The 21946-nt window shown below is 44.9% G+C and overlaps 1 protein-coding gene across 3 annotated transcripts in view; it reads right to left on the reverse strand.

Annotated features, from left to right (window-relative positions):
* Positions 1–1418: 1418 nt before the first annotated feature.
* Positions 1419–21946, reverse strand: part of GNS (glucosamine (N-acetyl)-6-sulfatase) — an 86991-nt gene continuing 66463 nt past the window's right edge. The window contains exons 8-15 of one of the 3 annotated variants that reach the window (XM_069764676.1): positions 19596–19714; positions 19015–19118; positions 9064–9165; positions 7677–7781; positions 6996–7106; positions 6673–6833; positions 6142–6266; positions 1419–2066 (exon numbers count right to left, since the gene is read on the reverse strand). In XM_069764676.1, the coding sequence (XP_069620777.1) occupies positions 6173–6266; positions 6673–6833; positions 6996–7106; positions 7677–7781; positions 9064–9165; positions 19015–19118; positions 19596–19714 (796 nt within the window). In that variant the 3' untranslated portion in view covers positions 1419–2066; positions 6142–6172. Of the gene's footprint in view, positions 6267–6672; positions 6834–6995; positions 7107–7676; positions 7782–9063; positions 9166–19014; positions 19119–19595; positions 19715–21946 lie in introns of all 3 variants that reach the window. The other 2 variants (XM_069764677.1, XM_069764675.1) reach the window with 2 other exon arrangements.

The following is a 21946-nucleotide window of genomic DNA, read 5'->3' on the forward strand; positions in this document are numbered from 1 at the left end:
GCGCCCGCCCTCTGGCAATGCCTTGTGCAGGTATGTACTACAGAGGACAGAGAATGAACTTCAATCCCATATTGCAGCCAGCGGGTAAGGAAAGGGTGAATCAAACACCCGAAAACCCCACCCCTATGGCTGAAGATTGTTCCCTCCAAATTCAGGTGACAGAGTCCCTTTAATTTAAATGTGGTTTTTACTTTTGGGCCAGCAAGGGTTAATGTCAGTTTCCTTGCTGGCAGCTGCTGTGTTGCTGGTCAGCTGATGTGAGTGGTGACCACTTCCACCATCCTTTAAATAGTCACATGACGCATCAGCCGACTGTTGGTAATAGTTTTTCTCTGGAGATCAGCCAAGGAGTTGGGAGCTCTCTGGTGCCATCAGTGTATCAGCTGCTTGAGGTCCTGGTTGCCTATACTCTGCTGTGTTGAGCTTGCAGCAGAAGCTTGAGCTAGGTTTTTCGTTGTACCTTTCCTTGCCTGTCTCGTGCTTGTCACTACCCCATGTTGATACCGTCTGCAGTGGTGAGGCTAGTGTCCTTTCCGGCCCGTGCAATAGGCAGGGTATAGTGAGGTGATAGCTAGGGACTAGGCACGTGACGTCAGCAGGGAAAAGGACCTGCATAGGGCGTTAGGGGAGCTTAGGGATAGGCACAAGTTGTTGTTTAGGAGGTGCCCCATTCCGCTCCCTTTTTACATACCGTTGTGTGAGTGTTGTGCTGTCCGCTGCACCGACCCCTGTTGGGCCATGACACCTTTGTTTGTTTTTTTGGAAACACAGATTAAAAAAAAAATTTTTTTTAAATGATCCCCTTACGAGATCTTTCCTTTATTTCTGGACTTCGTCCATTTTGTGTCTTTTTGTTTAGAAACCCCTTAATTTTCTCCCTTAGTGATGGGAGAAAAGGTATTTTAAATTTTGGGGTGCTAGTCTGGGGGAACATTCCTTGTTCTAGGTTTAAAATTTTGCTTTCCTAGGCTTGTTCTATGAAACATAAAATAAAAATACAGGTAGTTAGAAAGGTTTTTCTCCAGGGATTTAACCATGGTCGGAGGGGCTGCTTCTGTAGGTTCTCCAGGTTGTTTGAGGTCTTCCATCTGCAATATCTCCCAAAGTATGGTTCAGAGGTAGGGGGAGGTTTTTATTCTGTATAGCCATCAGGTCCCGCCCCCGGATCGAGCCAGGAACAGGGAGTGGCCTCAGCCCTATTCCTGGATCTGTCGTTGCTGCAATTGTTGCTGGGGATGCATTACGCCATTACAGGTCATGCCCCCAGAAGACACAGCTACATTTCCCCCATACATATGTAGGCTCAGCAGAGGTATAGTAACTGCGCAGTGTATACACAAATATAGACCGATGTGTGGCAGATTTTAGCAAAGCAATAATGAGGCAACTATGAAATACACAATAACTACGAGAAAATGTTTAAAACTGACAGAAATTAAATTTTATTGAAAAGTGCAGCAGTGAACAGGGTCAAGTTAAAGGTCACTTTCTAAGTAAGTTAACCAATTCCACACAGGGAAAAGTAAATTACAGACTGAAAGAAAACAAAGGCAAACCATACAATTCTGCATCAAGCAGCTATAAAATACCAGTGCAAAGTATCTTTAAATGACTGTATATATTGGGCAGTAAAACTGGCCTTGTTCTCTTACTTTGTTCTTTGTTTGCAGTCAGTAAATTCTCACAGTAAGTGGATAACAGTATAGAACTTAACAGACAAGACTTTTCATCATTGCTATGGCATTAAAGGGGTTTTCAGGACTGGAGAAAAAAAAAAAGCTTTTCTCTCTCAAAAACGGACATGGACACAGGCATATATGTCCTCATATTCCAGTTTAGTCTCATCAGCTTATAAAGACCAGATATGGCATGATTTCCACATTTCAAAAGAAAAATAAATTTCAACTTCATTGCAAATACTTGTGTTCCATAATATCGACTGAGCATGATCCATTCCACTGTTGGCATTTTCTCCAAGAGTCGGGTATAGCCGCCATAGCCACACAGTTGCAGTCACACTGGCAAATCATGAGCTTCTCTGACAGTTTTTGACAAATATCTATATACTGCGGTTAAAAAAAAAAAAAAAAAAAAAAAAAAGTTGCTAAGGCCGTGTTCACAAATGTACAGTGCTACTGCATGAGCTTTTTTTTTTTTTTTATTTGACTTAAATTCAGCATTGCCATCACCACAATTCCCCCCAGAGCTCTGGAACAGGGAATCTCATGTCAGCAAGTAGTGCGCAGTTTGTTTTTATGTGGAACAACCCATGCTATTTTATTAGACCGTACTAGAACACTTTCCACCACTCTTTTTCCACGGGAAAATATTTTGGATTTTATTGTAATAGTCATTCTGTGAAACCATTTGCTAATGTTCAATTTAAAATGAATATTTTTTTTATACAACTGCAGTCTATTCGATTTTAACTGTAATTTGTGCTGGTTCCTCCATTTATCAGTTATCATACCAGTGATGGGATACAGAGCTTCATTCCTATATCATACAAATCTCAGCACGATGCTGGGTGCATCCATCTTTTACACTGTGGCTGTATTCATAGATTATGTTGTATGGACAAGCACTTCGGAATACAGCATATTTCCACTCCGTAAATTACAGCATCTATGTAGATTTATTTAATGAGGACATAAAAATAGAATGCAATCTCCATAATAATTTTCCATGTATACAATTGTGTAAGATAAGTTTAAATAAATATAAAACTTGGAATACTTCATATACTAACCTAATTACTTTGAGTTCCTTTACAGACGTTTGTATACAATGTGATGCATTACTTACAAACATATCATTGTTCATAATAATGCACTAAAATAACCATGATCAACCTAAGGGTATAATAAATCACAAACATAAAAAAAAAACTTATCATTGCCACAAAGTAACGTTTTTAGGACATTTATCATCAAGTCTGATGTCCATACTGAGAAAGAACAGAGTACCATTACTACATATCTTTAATGTGAACCTACTTAACCAAGAGTAAGAAATAACCTAAGAATAACCCTTGTGTCTTATATACTAGTTGCTGGGGAAAAGGAGGGGTGCAGACATACCTCTTTGTGTGACAGTTCTGGTCAGTTTCCTTCTACTACAGTCATTGTTCTGAGTCTACACTTATCAATATCTTAACAGAGATAATGGTGCATTTGAACAAGCACAAGGCTCAGGAAATTGAGAACAGTAAATAGTTATCTTAATCTGGAAACTGCCCATGCTGTGGGATAGGGATTGTGATTATGCAGGACTGATAAGAGCAGCTCAGTCAGGAGCTGACAAGGATAGGGGCAGGAGGTGAGCAATTAACAGCTCTATAGAAATCAATGGGCTGGAGAGAGGCAATTGGGATCTCAGGAGTTAACTCAGCCTGCATGTAACTACTGTGCATAATTGGCAGGGTTCTGGTAGTTGATCTCCTTGGAAAAAGCTGTACCTATGCAAGAAAAAACTCAGCAGGGGCATGAAAGTAAATAGAAAATCAAGTCAATTGCAACCTGTTTAATTTTCATGCTGTCTAAAGTGATTTAAGAACACAAGAATACCCTTTTAAAACCTAGTGGTTTTCATTCTGGATGATATTTGAAATTTCAACTAATAGGGAAAAACGTTTACAAAGTGCTACTAGACAGTACAGTGATGAGAAACAACTGGCTGTGGATTTTTAGCTCACTCCCAGTTCCCTTCTGCATTTGTCTTTTTACCTTTTGCTAAAAATAAGTTACAGATCCCAGCAGGAGAATTTAGGAATATACTTCCTGTAGGACAGATTTATCTTTCAGTCACAAATATTTCTATGTACCGTAATCTTGGCAAAAAAAAAAAAAATCAAAAGAGAAATGTGCATACTATATGCTAGTAAGTAGTGATGAGCGAATATACTCGTTACGCGAGATTTCTCGAGCATGCTCGGGTGTCCTCCGAGTATTTGTAAGTACTCGGAGATTTAGTTTTCTGCGCCGCAGCTGAGGGATTTACAGGTATTAGCCAGCATAAGTACATGTGGGGGTTGCCTTGTTGCTAGGGAATCCCCACATGTAATCAAGCTGGCTAAGGCCTCCTTCACACTTCCGTCGTTTGCAATCCACCGCAATCCGTCATTTAGGGCACAAAAAAGGATCCTGCAAATGTGCTTGCAGGATGCGTTTTTTGCCCATAGACTTGTATTAGCGACGGATCATAACGGATTGCCACACATCGAGTCCGTCGTGCACTGGATCCGTCGTGTTTTCACGGACCGTCGTCACAAAGAAGGTTCAATGTAGCATTTTTTTTGTGCGTCACGTCCGCCATTTTCGACCGCGCATGCGCGGCCAAAACTCCGCCCCCTCCTCCCCGGACTGCAGAATGGGCAGCGGATGCGTCGAAAAACTTCATCCGCTGCTCACGTCTTGCAGAGAATTCACAGCGTCCGTCGGTACGTCGGCCCGACGCATTGCGACGGGCCCGTACCGACGGAAATGTGAAAGAGGCCTAACAGATGTAAATCATTCAGCTGAGGTGAGGAAAACAATCTCCGAGCAGTCAAATACTCAGAGGACACCCGAGCATGCTCGGGAAATCTCGAGTAACGAGTATATTTGCTCATCACTACTAATAAGCCATGCCATCAAGTTTCACTAGAAGGTGAGTAGATGGCCATAATTTTCTCCAAGTTATAGAGGACGTTTTACCAGTCTGAACATTGTCAGTATATGAGATGTAATTTTGTCTTTATGTAACGGAGTGGTCATATATTCAATAGCTATGCCTAGAATATCCACCAGGTCAAGCACACATCTAAATGCATATGACCACATGATAAAGACCATAGGATTGAAAGGAATATAAAATAAAGTGATGATTAAGAAATTTGAGAAAAACTAGTGCCGATGTCTTTTGAGGTCATGAAAGCCTGATATGTGTTCAGCATTTCTAAATAGCAAAAACCAAGAAATTGGGCGCACTGCTATATAGTATGAAAAGTATATAGAGGGTGCAATATCAGTAATAAAGACAAATTTAAACAAAGAAAGGAGAAAAAAGCATTACTGCAAAAACATTGCATACCATCAAATAACAGAAAACATTTTATTAACACTTCAAAAACACCACAAACTGTTAAAACATAATTAAAAAATATATACAAACACCATCCAATACACTCAGGTAATAGAGACCATGACTCAGTGTAGTAATGTAACCCAAGTATAACCTAGTGGCTCATGAGGTAGTGCGCAAAAAAATTGGACAATACCATAAATAGCCCATAAAAGCACATAGGGCAATGCAGCAAAAAGAATAGCAGGCAAAAATGGTTGTCCAATATAGTAAAGGACTAACGAACCAACTAACAGGCTTACAGGTCACCTGTACATGATAGTACCACTGGGCCTCACAATATAAACAGAAGAAAACCTCCCATGAGAATACAACCTGGTGAAGTGATGCATCACATTGGGCATCACTTGGGCATAACCTCATGAGCCACTAGGTTATACTTGGGTTACATTACTACACTGAGTCATGGTCTCTATTACCCGAGTGTATTGGATGGTGTTTGTATATATTTTTTAATTATGTTTTAACTGTTTGTGGTGTTTTTGAAGTGTTAATAAAATCAGCCTGTTATATTTTTATATAATTGTTTTCTATTATTTGATGGTATGCAATGTTTTTTTGCAGTAATGCTTTTATTCTCCTTTCTTTGTTCAGCATTTCTAAATAGAAAAAAATATTTTTTTTTACAAAAATAATCTGATTACAAGACATTAGTGCCAAGCATTAGAGTTTAGTTTGGATATCTAGATCAGCTCGTAATCAAACAAAGCTTCATTGCTTTTTAGACTGGCTAAAATACTAGAATATGACTAGTTCTGTTCCCTTTATCTCAAAAAGCATCGCCATTACAATAATCCAGCCAACCATCCAGAGCGGTGACATGTCAGCCACATGAGGCCCACACAGTAACAGTTCTGGGAAGAGAACAAACATCGACATGGCCAGAGTTGCCATAATTCACAGATTTCAACACAGATAGCCAGGTTTTGATTAAGTCCTGCACAAAAAATGACAGCAATAAAACAGATCGTGGCAATCTGCAAGGCTGCCCATTGGCAATCAAGAGGCCAGCTTCATTACTTCAAAGTGACGGTCGCGAAAATCCCACCCTCTAAAGCAAGGTGCTCTGCTTCAAAGACTTTCTCCGCAGCATATGGCCCAGGTCATCTTGATTTCTGAACATCAACATTGGGTCAAACTGGTACCTGCAGGAAGAATATTGTCATATTAGTTTAAGGTTTCTTTCGATATATTGGATGGCTGGTCTGTGTGTTCTTGGTTCTTTTTCTGTGCTGCTTTGCTTAGTACATGCATAAAACACAATAGTGAAAAACAATTGATAAATCTAAAGAGCTGGCCACAATTGTCCTGGAAAAACTTCTATTTTAACGGATTTATGAGATCACACCTGCCAAAAAAAGAATTGGCAAACTGAGTATGTTCAATGTTCTGGGGTAAAACTGCAGAAAAACTGCTAAATATTGTAGGGTATGAATTTGGGAATTTTTATTTGATCTTCATTAAATGGACAACTAAAGTCCCATAATGAAGAAATAGGTTTCCAACCAAAATATATCTCCAACTGTTGATAGCCTAGTAGAGATGCATTACCTAGGATCAAAGACCCCTGGACTTCGACAGGAAACTCCACAACAGGACTGCAAGACCATAAGCCGATGGTTCATCTTTTCTAGGATCTCTTGGTCTATGGTTTTAGCAATGTTTGTCAACTGGTTTGGATCTGCCGTCAAATTATAGACTTCAACAAAAACCTGAAATTCAATATTTAAGACATAAAAATATTTAAAAAACACAAACTCTTCCTACATTTTTTGGGTGGTGGCTTATTACTAACATGTATAACAAAATAAAAATAATGGTTCTACCAGATCTTCGCATATTTTACAAAACGCAAGTTGTGCGCATCAACCCACCTCTGCATCATCAAACTCACAATACTGCAAGTCGTGGTCTTTAGAAATCGTCCTCACACAGGCATAAGTGTTGTTATACGCATCTTCACACACACAGTCTGGGAAACATTGCTGGAAGTCATTGAAATTAAAGAGTTAAATAACAGAAGTTTAGAGGCCAGGAGCGAGCTCTCTATGACTTACAGAAACCTACGAGACATCCCTTGCCCTCATCTGCACAAAAATTAGGCAGTCGGTTTGTCAAAAACTAGAATGTTCTCCATGTTATGTAAAAGCACATTAGGTATGCCCTAGAACAAAATGTATGCATATAGTTTTAAAATATATAAGAACATGTAGGCATTCAGTTTTGTTTTTTTGCATTCAGATTCCATAATAATCCCATTAAAAAAAATAATCATGCCATATTTTGTTGGATACTTATTTAGTAATTATGTAAAACATAACGATTGCCTAAAATACCATCAGTGGCATTAATTGTACCTGCAGCTCTGAAGAAAAAGACAAAAGGTACTCCATGTGTCACCATATGGCCACACAGTACTGCAACATAAGTTTACACAATTGCCGTCACCATAATTATTACAAGGATAGGGTTAACATGGGTGAATGTTGACCTAACCTAGGGAGCCAACACCACAATAGGTCATTTCTCAACATTAGGTCATTGATATTACATACAGACACTCCAGGCCCATAAGCAGGACATGACGGATCAGTACGATTAACACCTTCTCCTTGATATTCCACCAAAAGATCAGTTCTCCAGGTGCCATTGCTGTTCCTCTGAAAACAGAAGCACATATCTTGTTCAGAACAAGTCCGAGGCATAGTGAACATGCAGGTGGAATGACTTGGCGTTATGGACTTGTGGACCCTTGTTGGTTTATACTTCCATTACATCTCCATAGAGCTCTGTTCACATGTTTTTTTTCTTTTAGAACAAAAGAAGTTTTGCATCTGCATTCAGAATGATTTTCCAATCTATGAGACAAACCCTAAATGAAACATCTGAACAGACACGTGAACAGAGCTTTGCAAGGGAAACTATCTGTGAACATACAGTTACACTTAAAGGGGTATTCCCATCTCTAAGATCCAATCCCAGTATGTATTAGGTGTAATATGGTAATATTCGCAAATACCTCCAATTATAAATGAATAGTTTTTCTGATTCGCTAGGTCTCTTTCCTCATGTGGAGGGCATTGCGGGACCTTAGGTATCCATGGTTACGACCATTAGCAACTAAGTCACTATCAATGGTCGTAACCGGCATAGCAATCAGAAACACTGCTACATTTCTAATTTGAGGTGTTTGCTAATATTATACTACATGTTGGGATAGCATCATGGAGATGGGAATACCCCTTCAACATGCGTCTTGGCTTCCATGGCCCAAAAGTGGACAGAATAGCATAATGTTTTCCTTCCCTAATCCCCTAAACATATTGGAAGCTTCCTGGATTGTGATATGTGACTGTAGAAACAGGAAAGAGAGGGATGATAGTTTATGTTACTGGTAGTTTTCAGAAAGAAAATGTATAAAATTACATCATTTTTTTTTCAGGGCTTCAATAACTGGCAGGTAGGGGTCTGGCTCTGCCAGCAATCGGCTGTTTACGGATCCACAAGTGGTTGGATGTACACGGCTGAACAGCACGGCTCTGTACATTGTAGTGGCTGCTCTCGGGTGCTGCACATCATCTACTACTGAAGTGAATGGGAACAGAGTTGCAGAATCTGAGAACGGCAATTACACAGCGTTCTGAGCTGTATTATTGCTGATCTGTAAACCTGGCCAAACAGCTGATCAATGGGGGTGCCAACTGTTAGATCTTCACTGATCTGATATGGATTACCTATCCCAGGAATGAGCTGTTCATGGAAAACCCATTTATTATAAATAATTTTTCATACCATTCTACTTTTAATCTACTCAAAACCAGACAAGAAGCCTCACAAATTCACTTTTTAATCTTGAACCAATCTTTGTTACTACGATTATTACTGCAGCACTAGTTGATGGTTTCAATGTTTGACATAATACAAGACAACGCCTCTACTTGCCAAAATAGGGAAGTATGACATCCCATCCATCTGGGTCTTATTAAGGTCAAATCCAGCAATATCCAAGATGGTTGGACCAAGATCAATGTTTGCAACAAGTGCCTAAAATAGAAGAAATAACAAATCAGGTATAGAGGATGTGCCGATAAACATCTGCTAAAGGGAACCTGTCAGCAGGATTGTGCACCATAACCTACACACAGTGTCAGGTCAGCGCCATTAGGGTATGTGCACACGTTGCGGATTCCATTTGTGGATCCTGCGTTTTACCTGCGGATTTTATGCAGATTTTGCCTGCGTTTTTACACCTGCGGAATAGGTGTAAAACGCTACAGAATCTGCACAAAGAATTTAAATGCTGCGGAAAATAAACCGCAGCGCTTCCAAGCGAAATTTCTCACAGCATGGGCACTGCGGATTTGGTTTTCCATAGGTTTACATGGTACTGTACACTGCATGGAAAACTGCTGCGAATCCGCAGGGCCAAATCCGCTGTGGATCCACAGCCAATCCGCAACGTGCACACGCACCCTTATACGGATTACAATGATACCTTTGTTGATGAAATCTGTCTTGTGCTTCTTTTTTAATCCTTATTTTCAGTTTTTAGTTAAATGATATGCTCTTCTCCTAAGGCGGAGTAGGTGCTACTGTGCAAGCGCCTCCGCCCGCCCCTTGTTGCTGCAGCCCCCACAAAAATTTACACTACAACAAAAAAGGGCTGGAGGCGGCGCATACACAGTAGCATATATTGGTATGCAATAGATGGTAATGGCGACGTCGGCTGTGCCTGCGCCATTTTGATGTAGTGTAAATTTTTTTTGGCTGCAGCAACAAGGGGCGGGCGGAGGCGCTTGCACTGTAGCATCTATCGGCACGTGATAGATGCTAATGCGCAGGCACAGCTGAGGGTGCCATTTTGATGGTGATTTTTTTTTTTCTTTTCAACACGGCAATATAATAGTCACTAACTGACAAGTGATTGGTGGCGCCTGCACACTTTTTGATGAAGTGACATGTTTATTTAAAAAAAAAAAAAAAATTAGTATATTCATTATGCAAACTAGGGGGCAGGTCAATGAGGGATCGGTGACCTGTCAGCGGTCTGCATTATGAATACCTAATCAGAGCACCACATACACCTACCCCACCTTAGGACACGAGCATATCATTAACTAAAAACTGAATATAAGGATTAAAAAAGAAGCACAAGACAGATTTCATCAACAAAAGTATCATTGTAATCAGTATAACAGCGCCGACCTGACACTGTCTGTAGGTTACTGTGCACAATCCTGCTGACCGGTTCCCTTTAAAAATAAAGGTTTGTGGAATGATGTCCAAACAAACCAACAGACTGATCCCGGAGCAAGGTGAAATGGTTTATCACTTCAAAAAGGTGCCCTGAAATCTGTGGTGTTTTTAAGATTACTTAATAAAGAAGATTTCATTCACCTTGCCCTAAGATCTGTCTATTGTTTGGACAATGTTCCACAAACACTTATTCTTTAAATTATTGCCTCATGGCCGCATTTGACACACTCAGCCATGGAATAAGGACAGTGGCAGCATCGGGTTTTGTGCTGATTTGGCATAACCACAAGTGAGTACCTCCACCACTTTAAAAGGTACCGTCACACATAACGATATCGTTAATGATATCGTTGCTTTTTGTGACGTAGCAACGATAACGATTTCCTTAACGATATCGTTGCTACGTCACAAAAAGCAAAGATATCATTAACGATATCGTTATGTGTGACAGAGACCAACGATCAGGCCCCTGCTGGGAGATCGTTGGTCGCTGAGGAAAGTCCAGAACTTTATTTCGTCGCTGGATCTCCCGCTGACATCGCTGGAACGGCGTGTGATGCCGATCCAGCGATGTCTTCACTGGTAACCAGGGTAAACATCGGGTTACTAAGCGCAGGGCCGCGCTTAGTAACCCGATGTTTACCCTGGTTACCAGTGTAAACGTTAAAAAAACAAACACTACATACTTACCTTCAGCTGTCTGTCCCCGGCGCTGTGCTTCTCTGCACTCCTCCTGCATCCTGTTTCAGCGCCGGCCAGCCGGAAAGCACAGCGGTGACGTCACCGCTCTGCTTTCCGGCTGACCGGCGCTGACAGTGCAGAGGAAAGCAGAGCTCCGGAGGACAGACAGCGGAAGGTAAGTATGTAGTGTTTGTTTTTTTAACGTTTACGCTGGTAACCATGGTAAACATCGGGTTACTAAGCGCGGCCCTGCGCTTAGTAACCCGATGTTTACCCTGGTTACCGGGGACCTCGGGATCGTTGGTCGCTGGACAGCTGTCTGTGTGACAGCTCTCCAGCAACCAAAGAGCGACGCTGCAGCGATCGGCATCGTTGTCGGTATCGCTGCAGCGTCGCTGAGTGTGAAGGTACCTTAACTTATTTCACCACTGTCGTAACGCATTTACCCTACGTACGCCTCTCTTCAAAGAAGAAGACGACTTGACCTCTAGTGATACTCGTTAGAAGTAACAATTCTAAAAGTCATTATAAATCATTTAACAAGCCTTGCCACATAACTTGGGATAAAAACAGGATTTTTGGTTGCTTACCGTAAAATCTGTTTCTCGGAGCCTTCATTGGGGGACACAGGAACCATGGGTGTATGCTGCTGCCACTAGGAGGCTGACACTATGCAAATAAAAAAGTTAGCTCCTCCTCTGCAGTGTACACCCTACCGACAGGAAGTAGGATATTCAGTTAGTGAGAAAGCAGTAGGAGAAGCAACGTGTAAAAGAGAAAGAATAATAATAATAATATAATAAACTTTATCTACATAGCACCAACAAATTCCACGGCGCTCCATAGATTAACAGTTTCAAACACTCAAAGAGTGTTCAAAGAACTCAAACATAAACAGTAAACAGAGCTGTTCAACTTGGGAGGGTGCTGTGTCCCCCAATGAAGGCTCCGAGAAACAGATTTTACGGTAAGCAACCAAAAATCCTGTTTTCTCTATCGCCTTTCATTGTGGGACACAGGAACCATGGGACGTTCCAAAGCAGTCCCTGGGGTGGGAAAAAAAAGACTTCCAGCAGGTCCGAGGACTCACCACTGCCGCCTGCAGGATCCTTCTGCCCAGGCTGGAGTCCGCCGTAGTTCGGTGCAACGTGTGGATGGAAGACCAGGTTGCCGCTTTGCAAAGCCGTCGGCGAAAGCCCCGTGACGTACCGCACTGAAAGCGCCGACTGCCCGGGTAGAGTGAGCCTTTATCTCAGGAGGGGGCACTCTTGTTCTTGACCCGGTAAGCTTCCAAAATTGCCGTTCTGATAGAGCGAGCAATAGTCTTGGAAGCCAGCAGGCCTCTACGCACGCCATCAGGGATGGCGAAAAGAGAATCCATATTTCAGAAAACGGCCGTGCTAGCCAGGGAGATCCTCACTGCCCTGACGAGGCCCAGCCTGTTCAACGATCGCTCCAGAGGATGAGTCGGAGCTGGACAAAAGGAAAGGTAGAACGATGTCCTCGTTGAGGTGGAAAGATGAAAACCACCTCGAAAAAAAAGGAAGGAAGGCGGAGGCCTGGGACCACCTTGTCCTGGTGGAAAATCAAGAAAGGAGGTCGGCAAGAAATGGCCGCCAACTCAAAAACGCGGTGGATCGAAGAGATGGACCTGAGAAAAGCCACCTTCCGAGATAGAACTGACAGGGAAAACTCCCTGAAAGGCTCAAAGGGGGGGAACCCCTAAGAACAACCAACACAACCTTTAAATTCCCATGAATCCATAGAGGCCCTGTACGGAGGGACCGCGTGGGCTACTCCTTGAAGGAAGGTCTTAACCTGTGGCTGAGAAGATAAAGTCTTCTTAAAGGGAAGAAGAGCGCAGGAACCTGGCCCTTTAGGGAACTGAGAGCGAAGCCCGAATCCAGTCCTGCCTGAAGGAAAACCAAATGGAAGGCAGGGAAAAAGGACATAGGTGAAAAGCGGTTGGACTCGCATCAACGAAAGTAAGCCTTCCAGGTATGATAGTAGATCCTGGAAGAAGACGAAGGCTTCCCAGCCTGGATTATAGAGTGACTCATCTGGGCCGAAAGGCCGGACGCTCTTAGAACTGTGGAGTCCACAGCCACGCCGTTAAACTGAGCGACCGATAATTCGGGTGGCGGATCGGACCCTGAGACAGCAGATCGGGTCCGTTGGAAAGGCACCCGGGGTGTCCGCGAGAAAATTGACGATGTCTGCAAACCAAGACCTCCTGGGCCAATCCGGGACGATCAGAATGACCGGCATCCATCCAGCCTTGATCTTTTTCGACAGCTTGGAAAGCAAGGGAAGGCGTGGGAACCGATAGGGGAGCACGAACTGCGACCAAGGAATGGCCAGAGTGTCAACACCACTGTGAGAGGATCACGGGACCCTGGGCCGACCCGAGGGGCCTTCCTGTTCAATCGGGACGCCATGAGGTCCACCTCTGGAGTCCCCAATGGAAGAGCAATCCGATAGGAAACCTCCTGAAGTACCATTCCCCTGCCGCGAGGCCCTCGCGGCCGAGGAAGTCGGCGGCCTAAATGTCCACGCCGGGGACAAGCACTGCGGAGCTCACCAGGACCGTTGCCTCTGTCCAAAGGAGGATCCTGGAATCTCGGCCGAGGCCAGAGAACGCCAAGTCCACCCCTGGTGGTAGACATATGCCACTGCTGTGTCATTGTCTGTCTGGATTCGAATTGGCAGGCTGCTGAGAATCCATACCCAGTGAAGGAAAGACAGAAAGATGATCCGGAACTCGAGGACATTGATCGGCAAAGAGGACTCCTGCGCCGACCAACAACCCTGAAAGAACAGGAGACAAAGCCCCGCGCCTCCGCCGAGCGGGCTGACGTCCGTCGTCACCACCTGCCAGGGAACTGGAAGGAAGGATATGCTGTGAAGGATCTACTCTGGGATAAGAGAAGTGACCTCGGCCACCAGTCGAGGAACCGTTTGACCCGGGAGAAAGCCGGATCGGACGATGCAGGGAGAAGACAGACCTGTCCCCTGTGATAGAATAGCCTGCTGAAGAAGTCTTGAATGAAACAGGCGAAGGGAAAATTGCTTCCGATGTTGCAACTAACCTCCTTAGGGCCTTTAAGGCCCATCGGAAAGGAGGGGAGCCGAAAACCCTGGAGCAAGCGAACTTCCTGACAAAGGAGGGATATCCTGTCTTCGGGAAGGAAGACTCTGGTCCGACAAGTGTCGAAGCACATGCCCGGAGATACGAGGCGCTTAACTAGACGGAACTTCTTCCTGTTGACGAGCCACCTGCAACGGCTAGAATGTCGGGAAAGATGGATAGACATTTTCGGGAGCCTGAAACCGAAATTCCTGAGCCTCCATGGAAGCGATTACTGAATGAGGTAATATCATCCTGAAGTGTCTCCGACGAAACTTCCTGTTCAGCAAATTGAGATCCAGACTGGGACGAACCTTGTCGTCCTCTGTCAGTACAAAAAGATTTGAAGAGAAGCCTGTGAACTGTTGAACCGTTCCTGTTCTGGGACGGGAACGATTACCCCGGATTTAAGGAGGGAAACAATGGCTGTAAAGAAACCCGGGACCAGAGCGGGGTCTCTTGGAGGTTGGGATTCGAAGAAAACGATCCCAGGACCGTGAAATGAAGATTTTGTATCTAGAGGATACAAGTGCCCTGGCCCATGCGTCCTCTACTGAGGAGACCCAGACGTTCCTGAGGAACAGGAGACGGTTGCCCAGCCTGAGAAACGGGCTGGGGTCTAGTCGTGGGTCATGCCTAGGTGGAATTTCCAGTCCAGGACCTGGAGAATCCACCTTAGGAGTAGCGGGCACGCCAGGAAAGAGTGAGTCGAAGAATACCTTCTCTTAACGTGCCTGTGGCCTCTGCTGTTGCGAAGAGGAATCTGATGCCGCAAAACTACGAAAAAGGTCGAAAAGACCGAAGTAGCTGCCTAAGGGGAAGTAGGCGAGGTCTGGAGAAGGGTGACTGGTGCCGCCAGTGGCGTCCTTAATAATTTGGTCCAGCTTGGAACCGAAAGGACCTTTGGGGAGTGCATACCATTCTTTTGGTCTTGTCTTTTTCTCTCTGTGCCTTGTCTGGAACCGAAAGGACGTGAACCTTGAAAAGGCAGGCTCGTAAGGGACTTTGGTGACTCTTGAGCCAAACAGTGCGACGGCTGGCAGCAACATTACTGGGCGCCTGTGCGGCAGAAGACGCGACGTCCAGGGAACAAATTATTCCCCGGCGTGAGTAATCTGGGTGGCAAGTTCCGCCAGCCGGCCTGATGGAGCTCCAGCTTGAATGCCCCAACGGAGTTGTTTAGCCCCTCGGATACAGACTTCGAAACCCAAGTGGAAGCCAAAGGCGGGCATTGGGATGATGCGGCAGTTTCGAAAGCCGACTTCACGAAGGATTCCATGATCCTATTGATGGAATCTTTCAGAGCCGCCCCACCGGACAGCGTAAGGACTGTGTTGGTGGCAAGTCTAGCAGCCAACAGATCCACAGGGGGAGAGGCCGTTCTTTAACGCCTCTCATTCCGGTTGGCAATGAGATCCGGAGGAAAGAGATATGAGACTCCAAGATGCTTGTCTCTTTGAGAACGTCTGGTCGAATTCGCTCTTTCTCTGGCCAGACGCTCCTCGAATTGAGGATGAGGAGCCAATACCTTGGGAGGTAGTTTAAACCATCTAAATGAAACCGCCTGATCTGCGGGTTTCGTAGAGGAATCTTTGATGCCACAGGTCTGATTGGTCGCTCCAATGAGGCTTTGAACCATATCCCTCATGTTAGCGATTTGGTTCGAATCCGGCCCCAAATTATCCTCTGAAGGCGCCTCAGAGAAAGCCTCGCCTGACTCCGGGGGTAAAGACCAGGGGGAAGTCGACCACAGAGAAGGACCGTGGGGCGAAATGGACCGAGAAGAGAACTCAGACCGGCGTTCCTGTCTGGATCTTTCGCGGCCTGTATTAGAAGACTCGGACGGAGCTTCTTGCGACCCGCTGGCTACTACAGAAGTCTGCAGGGGCAACCGATCAGGCACGGACACAAGTGTCTAGGACACCCGTGTGAGATCCGCTACTGATAGAGACAGAGAGGATGGGGACTTTGCTCTGAGGCGGAGCAGCAGTGGGGGTTCCTGGGCGGTGAGCATAATGTGGGTTGCTGCAAGCCTGCCTGAGAAAAGGTAGGAGGCCGGAAGCGACCTCCCTTAAAATTAGACCGAACGGGTCCGAGGAAAAAAATCAGATGGGGAGAGTATCAGTCCGCGGTGCAGAGCTACTCACGGCAGACACTGCGGTGGGCATAAGGCGAACACGCAAGGTGTTAGACTAAGGTAGAAGAGGGAGGACAAAAGCGACTTCCCTTAAGATTAGACATGGCGAAGGAACCCCTGAAGAAGCCAGAAGGTTAGGGGACAGGAAAGCAGAGGAGAGTGTCAGTCTGCAGCAGAGCTACTCACGACAGGTGATGGTTGGAAAGCTGCACTTCATGATGTCGATGGTCCTTAACGCAGGGGTGCAGGCAGACAGAGCAGACTTCTGGGACACTTCTGTCCGGGACCGGCTGCAATGCTGAGCCGCAAGGGATGAGAACGCCAGGCTAAGCGCTTTGAGGAGCCAGCGCAAGGCGGTCCTGATGCCTAAAAACCACTTCAGGGGCGCAGGAAAAGTGGGCGGGGCTAACCGCCAGGCCAGGAGCACCAAGATGGCGCCGATGGGCGGAGCTCGCCAATGAAAGCCGGGCGGGAGAAAAGCCCGCCTGAGGGAAAGGAAGTGAGGAGACGCGGCGCCGGAAGTAGGCCCCAGAAGAAGCCGGGGCCTAAATTTGGGGCCGGCGGCCGCCGGGGTGGGACGCGGTCGTCGGGAAAAATGGTGCGGTGACCTTGCAAAAACAAGGAAACAGCTGTCTGTGGATTGATACCATGCTTGGCATAGGTGGTTTTCCTTTATTGGATGTTTTCCTTTATTGGATGCTGCCCTTCCCGTGGTTGTTCCTTCCCGGGGAAAGGCCTGGCTATTCATTGCTTGCGTTGAGAAACACGTGATGGTGTCTCCGCAGCTTACTTTACATGCATTTGCATATTTCCCATAAGGGATGGGGGCAGTGTTCTGGATCACTGCGTTGAGAAACACGTGATGGTGTCTCCGCTGTGTTGGATGTTTTGGTCTCCCCGAGGTCATTCATCTGTACCTTCACAGCCTTTTACTAGGCACTGCTCCTAATAGCCAGTTTCCTACTCCACACTGATGAGGGGCAAAAACCCCGAAACAGCTGTCTGTGGATGGATACCATGCTTGGCATAGGTGGTTTTCCTTTATTGGATGTTTTCCTTTATTGGATGCTGCCCTTCCCGTGGTTGTTCCTTCCCGGGGAAAGGCCTGGCTATTCATTGCTTGCGTTGAGAAACACGTGATGGTGTCTCCGCAGCTTACTTTACATGCACTTGCAAAAACAGGCGCAGCGCGGCCGCAGGAGAAGGCGGCGCGGTTGCCTGCAAGGCCGCCGCTGCGGGAGAGAAAGTGCGGCCACAAGAAAGCGGCGCAGCTGCCTGCAAGGCAGCCACGCTGTGATAGAAAAGAAGTGCGGCTGCAGGAGGAAGCCGGTGCGGCTGCCAGAAAGGGGGCAGCGCCGGGGAAGGAAACGGCGCGGCTGGCTGCACGGCCACGGCGCCGCGTCAGGAAAAAGGCAGCGTGGTTACCTATAAGCCAGGCTCAGAGATGCGGCCACCAAGGCGCCAACCAGGCCAAGGCAGCCTGGGGAAAAACTGCGCAGCACTGAACTAGGACTGCTCCAGTGACCACCCCAGATTAGTGGAGGCTCTCAGGCGGAACAGCATGGGGGGGGGGGGTATGTGGAATACTCACCTAAAATATCCCACGCCGTTCTGACTAACCTCAATCCGGGGGAGATATCAGACGTCCAGGGAGCTGATGGACGCCCTCGTCTCCTCCAACCGACAGGCTCTGGTGGGCGAGTGGGTGGGGGACGGAGCCAGGACCGGACTTCTGAGCACGCTTGTGTGCTAGGATCTTGGTCCTGGGGAAGGATCTATAAGGATACGGGGTGGCAGTACACGCCGTACTCATAGTCCGTATGGTGGGACTACAGGTGTGACTGCTCACCCTGTATCCCTTCCGGAAAACCTGAAAAGAAACGACACACATTGAGGTATATAAAGATGAAAGACCCGTGTCCACCTCCTACTGACACTAAGCTAAACTGAATATCCTACTTCCTGTAGGGTGTACACTGCAGAGGAGGAGCTAACTTTTTTATTTGCATAGTGTCAGCCTCCTAGTGGCAGCAGCATACACCCATGGTTCCTGTGTCCCCCAAAGAAAGGCGATAGAGAAAGTCAAACCAGAATCTCAATTTGCAGACACGTGTTTCAGGATGTTGCCTCCCTTCAGTGTAAAGCATGAGATCTGATTTGGCTGTATGACCTGCCTCTCACTGGCATCTAAGGCTACTTTCACACTTGCGTTGTGTGACGCAAGTCGCAATGCGTCGTTTTGGGGAAAAAACGCATCCTGCAAAGTTGCCAGCAGGATGCGTTTTTTCTCCATAGACTTGCATTAGCGACACATTGTGATGTATGGCAACACGTCGCATCCGTCGTGCGACGGATGCATCGTGTTTTTGGCGGACGCGACGCACAAAAAAATCGTTCAATGTAACTTTTTTTGTGCGTCGTGACCGCCATTTTCAACCGTGTCTGCGTGGCCGAAACTCCGACCCCCTCCTCCCCGCTCATCACAATTGGCAGCCGATGCGTTGTAAAAACCTGAATAGAACATACGCAGGAAAAATGGATGTTTGAATGAGGATTTAGCTCCTGCAGAGACAACTGGAACACAGTTTGTTATCAACGGCAGCACCTTTATTGGATCTCCCCATCCAGAACTTCTGGGTAGAATACATAAATGCACACAAGTTTAAAACTTACTCTAGTCCATTGAATTTACCTGGCTTGTCTGGTTAGGCTTTACCCCAGGCCCACGGACAAGTAATGGGACCTTAATGTCAAACTCATAGAGTTGTCTTTTATCGATTGGCAAGGAGAACTGCCCTACAACAAAGACAAGAAATACATGGTACAGTAGATACTATGACCAGAGCTTACGGACCATACAACAAACCATATTCACAGTGTAAAAATTTTGTAGTCGATGTGGCCAGTATTTTTTTGTATGTAGTATACTGTAGTCATTTTCATTTCTTATGCAATATAAAACTATACTGTATACTAGACCCAACACTATAAATTGATTGGATATTTTAACCTTGCCTGGAATACCTATAAAATTGGAGGATACTGAAAATTGCAGAAAATATTTCCTAGTTCAGCTCCCTACATTCCAATTTTGTATGTACTTGTAGGTCTAGGACTAGGAGTATATTAAGCTGATGGGATTTCTGGAATAATAGCTGAACTAGGGAAAGGAGTTTCTAATAACTTGTCTAATACTATGGATTCTAAAATTGTGCATTTTAGAATCCATACCCCCGCCAGAGAGACAATTTAAAAAACAAACCCAGTGTTTACCTGTGTGGTAGCCATTGTCAGACGTGAAGAAGATGAAGGTGTTATCCAGTTCTCCACGTGCCTGCAGTTGCTTGAGGAGTTTCTCCACCAGGTCATCAACAGACAGCAAAGTCTGCCACCTGTTCAGCGCACCACACAGTATGAATGTCAGACCGCCATACACAGCGCCAATGTAGGTTAAAATACGTTACATTATTCATTGCTATACTACATAGGCAGGGAGATCTAGATCCGGGTGAATAAGAAAAAGGAATCTATGTCTGTTAAAGTATTCACCAGCTTTATTCTTGGAAAGAAGATCGCAGAACTAAAAACTATTGGAAAGCGCAAAATGCCGATATAAATAATAATTGATTATGTAAAGCAGGAGTGTAACACTAGGTGATTCAGAACTCAAATTCCTAAACTGGATTCACTCAAATTAGGTGGACATGCCAAGATGTAGTCAGGTTTCCAAAATAACATTATAAATATATACAACTTTGGATTTATGAAATTAATGTAAGGCTTTTTTAATTAGTGCTGGATACTATATGCCCTTTAAATTTGTAGACTTGATAAATATTAGGGGGGGAAAAAAAATGTAGATTCTCCAGCAAAACCACCTCAGGTAAGTAAAACATGAAGTTTATTTCACAAACATTAAAATCCAGAAATGATAGCACATAGCAGGCCAGACTACAGGGAGATGATGTTTCACTTACCCAAGGACATTTCCCTACAGAATCTACATTATGTATCCTACTTGCTGCTGCAGCCCTGGCGGCTCCATTCCTCCTCGTGGCACAGGTGTCTTCATCGTTGGTGAGCCGACTTCTGTTTTTTTTATGTTGATAAATATTAGGTTTAGAGTCCCACCAGAGCATGGTCTTCTCATTCATCACAACAATGCCAGGCCTCATATTGCTCATGCTAACTGCAAGTAGCTTGCATGTCCTACACCTGCTACCATGACCTGCAGCCTCTCCAGATGTTTGCCATCGAGAACATCATTGGTCAGCACTTGTAATAAGCGCTGCCAGCAGAGAACCTTGAGGATTTGTGTGCCCAAGTGCATTCAGTGTGGCAGAACGCTCATCTGACAACCATTAATAACCTCACTGATAGTATGGCTAGGCGTGCAAGTGCATGTATTTCTCTATGTGGGGCTCATACTCTATGTGAAATAAAATTGAGATATTTTGATCGTGGTTTCCTTTTTTCCCATCATTTGCATATTAACATGTTTATTGATCCTGTGATTTCCATAACTTTTCCCTTCTTGGTGCTGCAATTTCAATGTTGAAGAGTGGAAAATATTATCCTCGTGACATTTATGGGGGGCGGCGCTGGTCTAGGCTTTTCCAGCACACTGACTACCCTTTTTACAATGTGCACTGACAGTGCACTCATGTGCCAACTACTTAATTCTGATCAGAATCGCCAAGCGAGTGCACGGTCACTGTGCATACAGCACAGTGACTAAAATCTACCGAGCATACGTCAGAATTGACAACCGGCACATACAGGTGTCAGTAAAGTCACTTTGTTTCTTGTAGGGGGGTAAATATTGAAGCAGTGACCACAGCCTCCACACCCTGACGATAACTCATTTGACTATCCCAGTATGCACTGGGGTTTTCAAACAAAGCATCATTAAAACCAGTAAAAATCCTTAGCCCACAAATTGGACTACTCATGTATGCCCACCAGCCATGACAAGGCGACTGTTCTCTGATGGAACCCTAACCTTTATCAGTCATACCTCTACCAGGTCAAAAGCCTACACACTTAAAGGACAGGTGGCCTCCAACACTAATTAAAAACAGCCATAGACTCAAGGGAGGTGTGCTCAACCAAATTATACATATTTATTATAAAAAATAAAAAAATGAAACACCACTAGTAGTATATTACCGGGTTCACAGGGGATAGGCAGCACTCCAAAAGTTAACTATACAGAATAAGCTGTCCAGTGTGTACATGAGAACTAACACTATTTCTGGCCATTATATGACTTGATCCTGCATTTTCACCAGTTGAATTTTTATTAGAGTGTATTGGACTTTGTACTCCATGGAGTCTTTGTAGGATTAATGCTTTTGGAGTGTCCTGGTTACCATGTCCTAAATGATATGGGATGTTATCCCGGAGTATATCTCTAAACTATGTATCAATGGTATTTGTTCTTAAGTCTTACTCAGAGTTAATGACTGGTTCAGGAAGCAGGGGAGAGGAAGAAGTGGCTGATGAGTGGGGAAGGAAATTGATGTGTGATATATTCCAATGTTTCTTATATTTACCTGTACTATTCATTTACATAAAGTTTATTGTTCTTTATATACAGGAACGCAGCAATGATGTCCCATCTA

The sequence above is a fragment of the Ranitomeya imitator genome, chromosome 4 (assembly GCF_032444005.1).
Source record: "Ranitomeya imitator isolate aRanImi1 chromosome 4, aRanImi1.pri, whole genome shotgun sequence".
Classification (NCBI taxonomy): domain Eukaryota; kingdom Metazoa; phylum Chordata; class Amphibia; order Anura; family Dendrobatidae; genus Ranitomeya; species Ranitomeya imitator.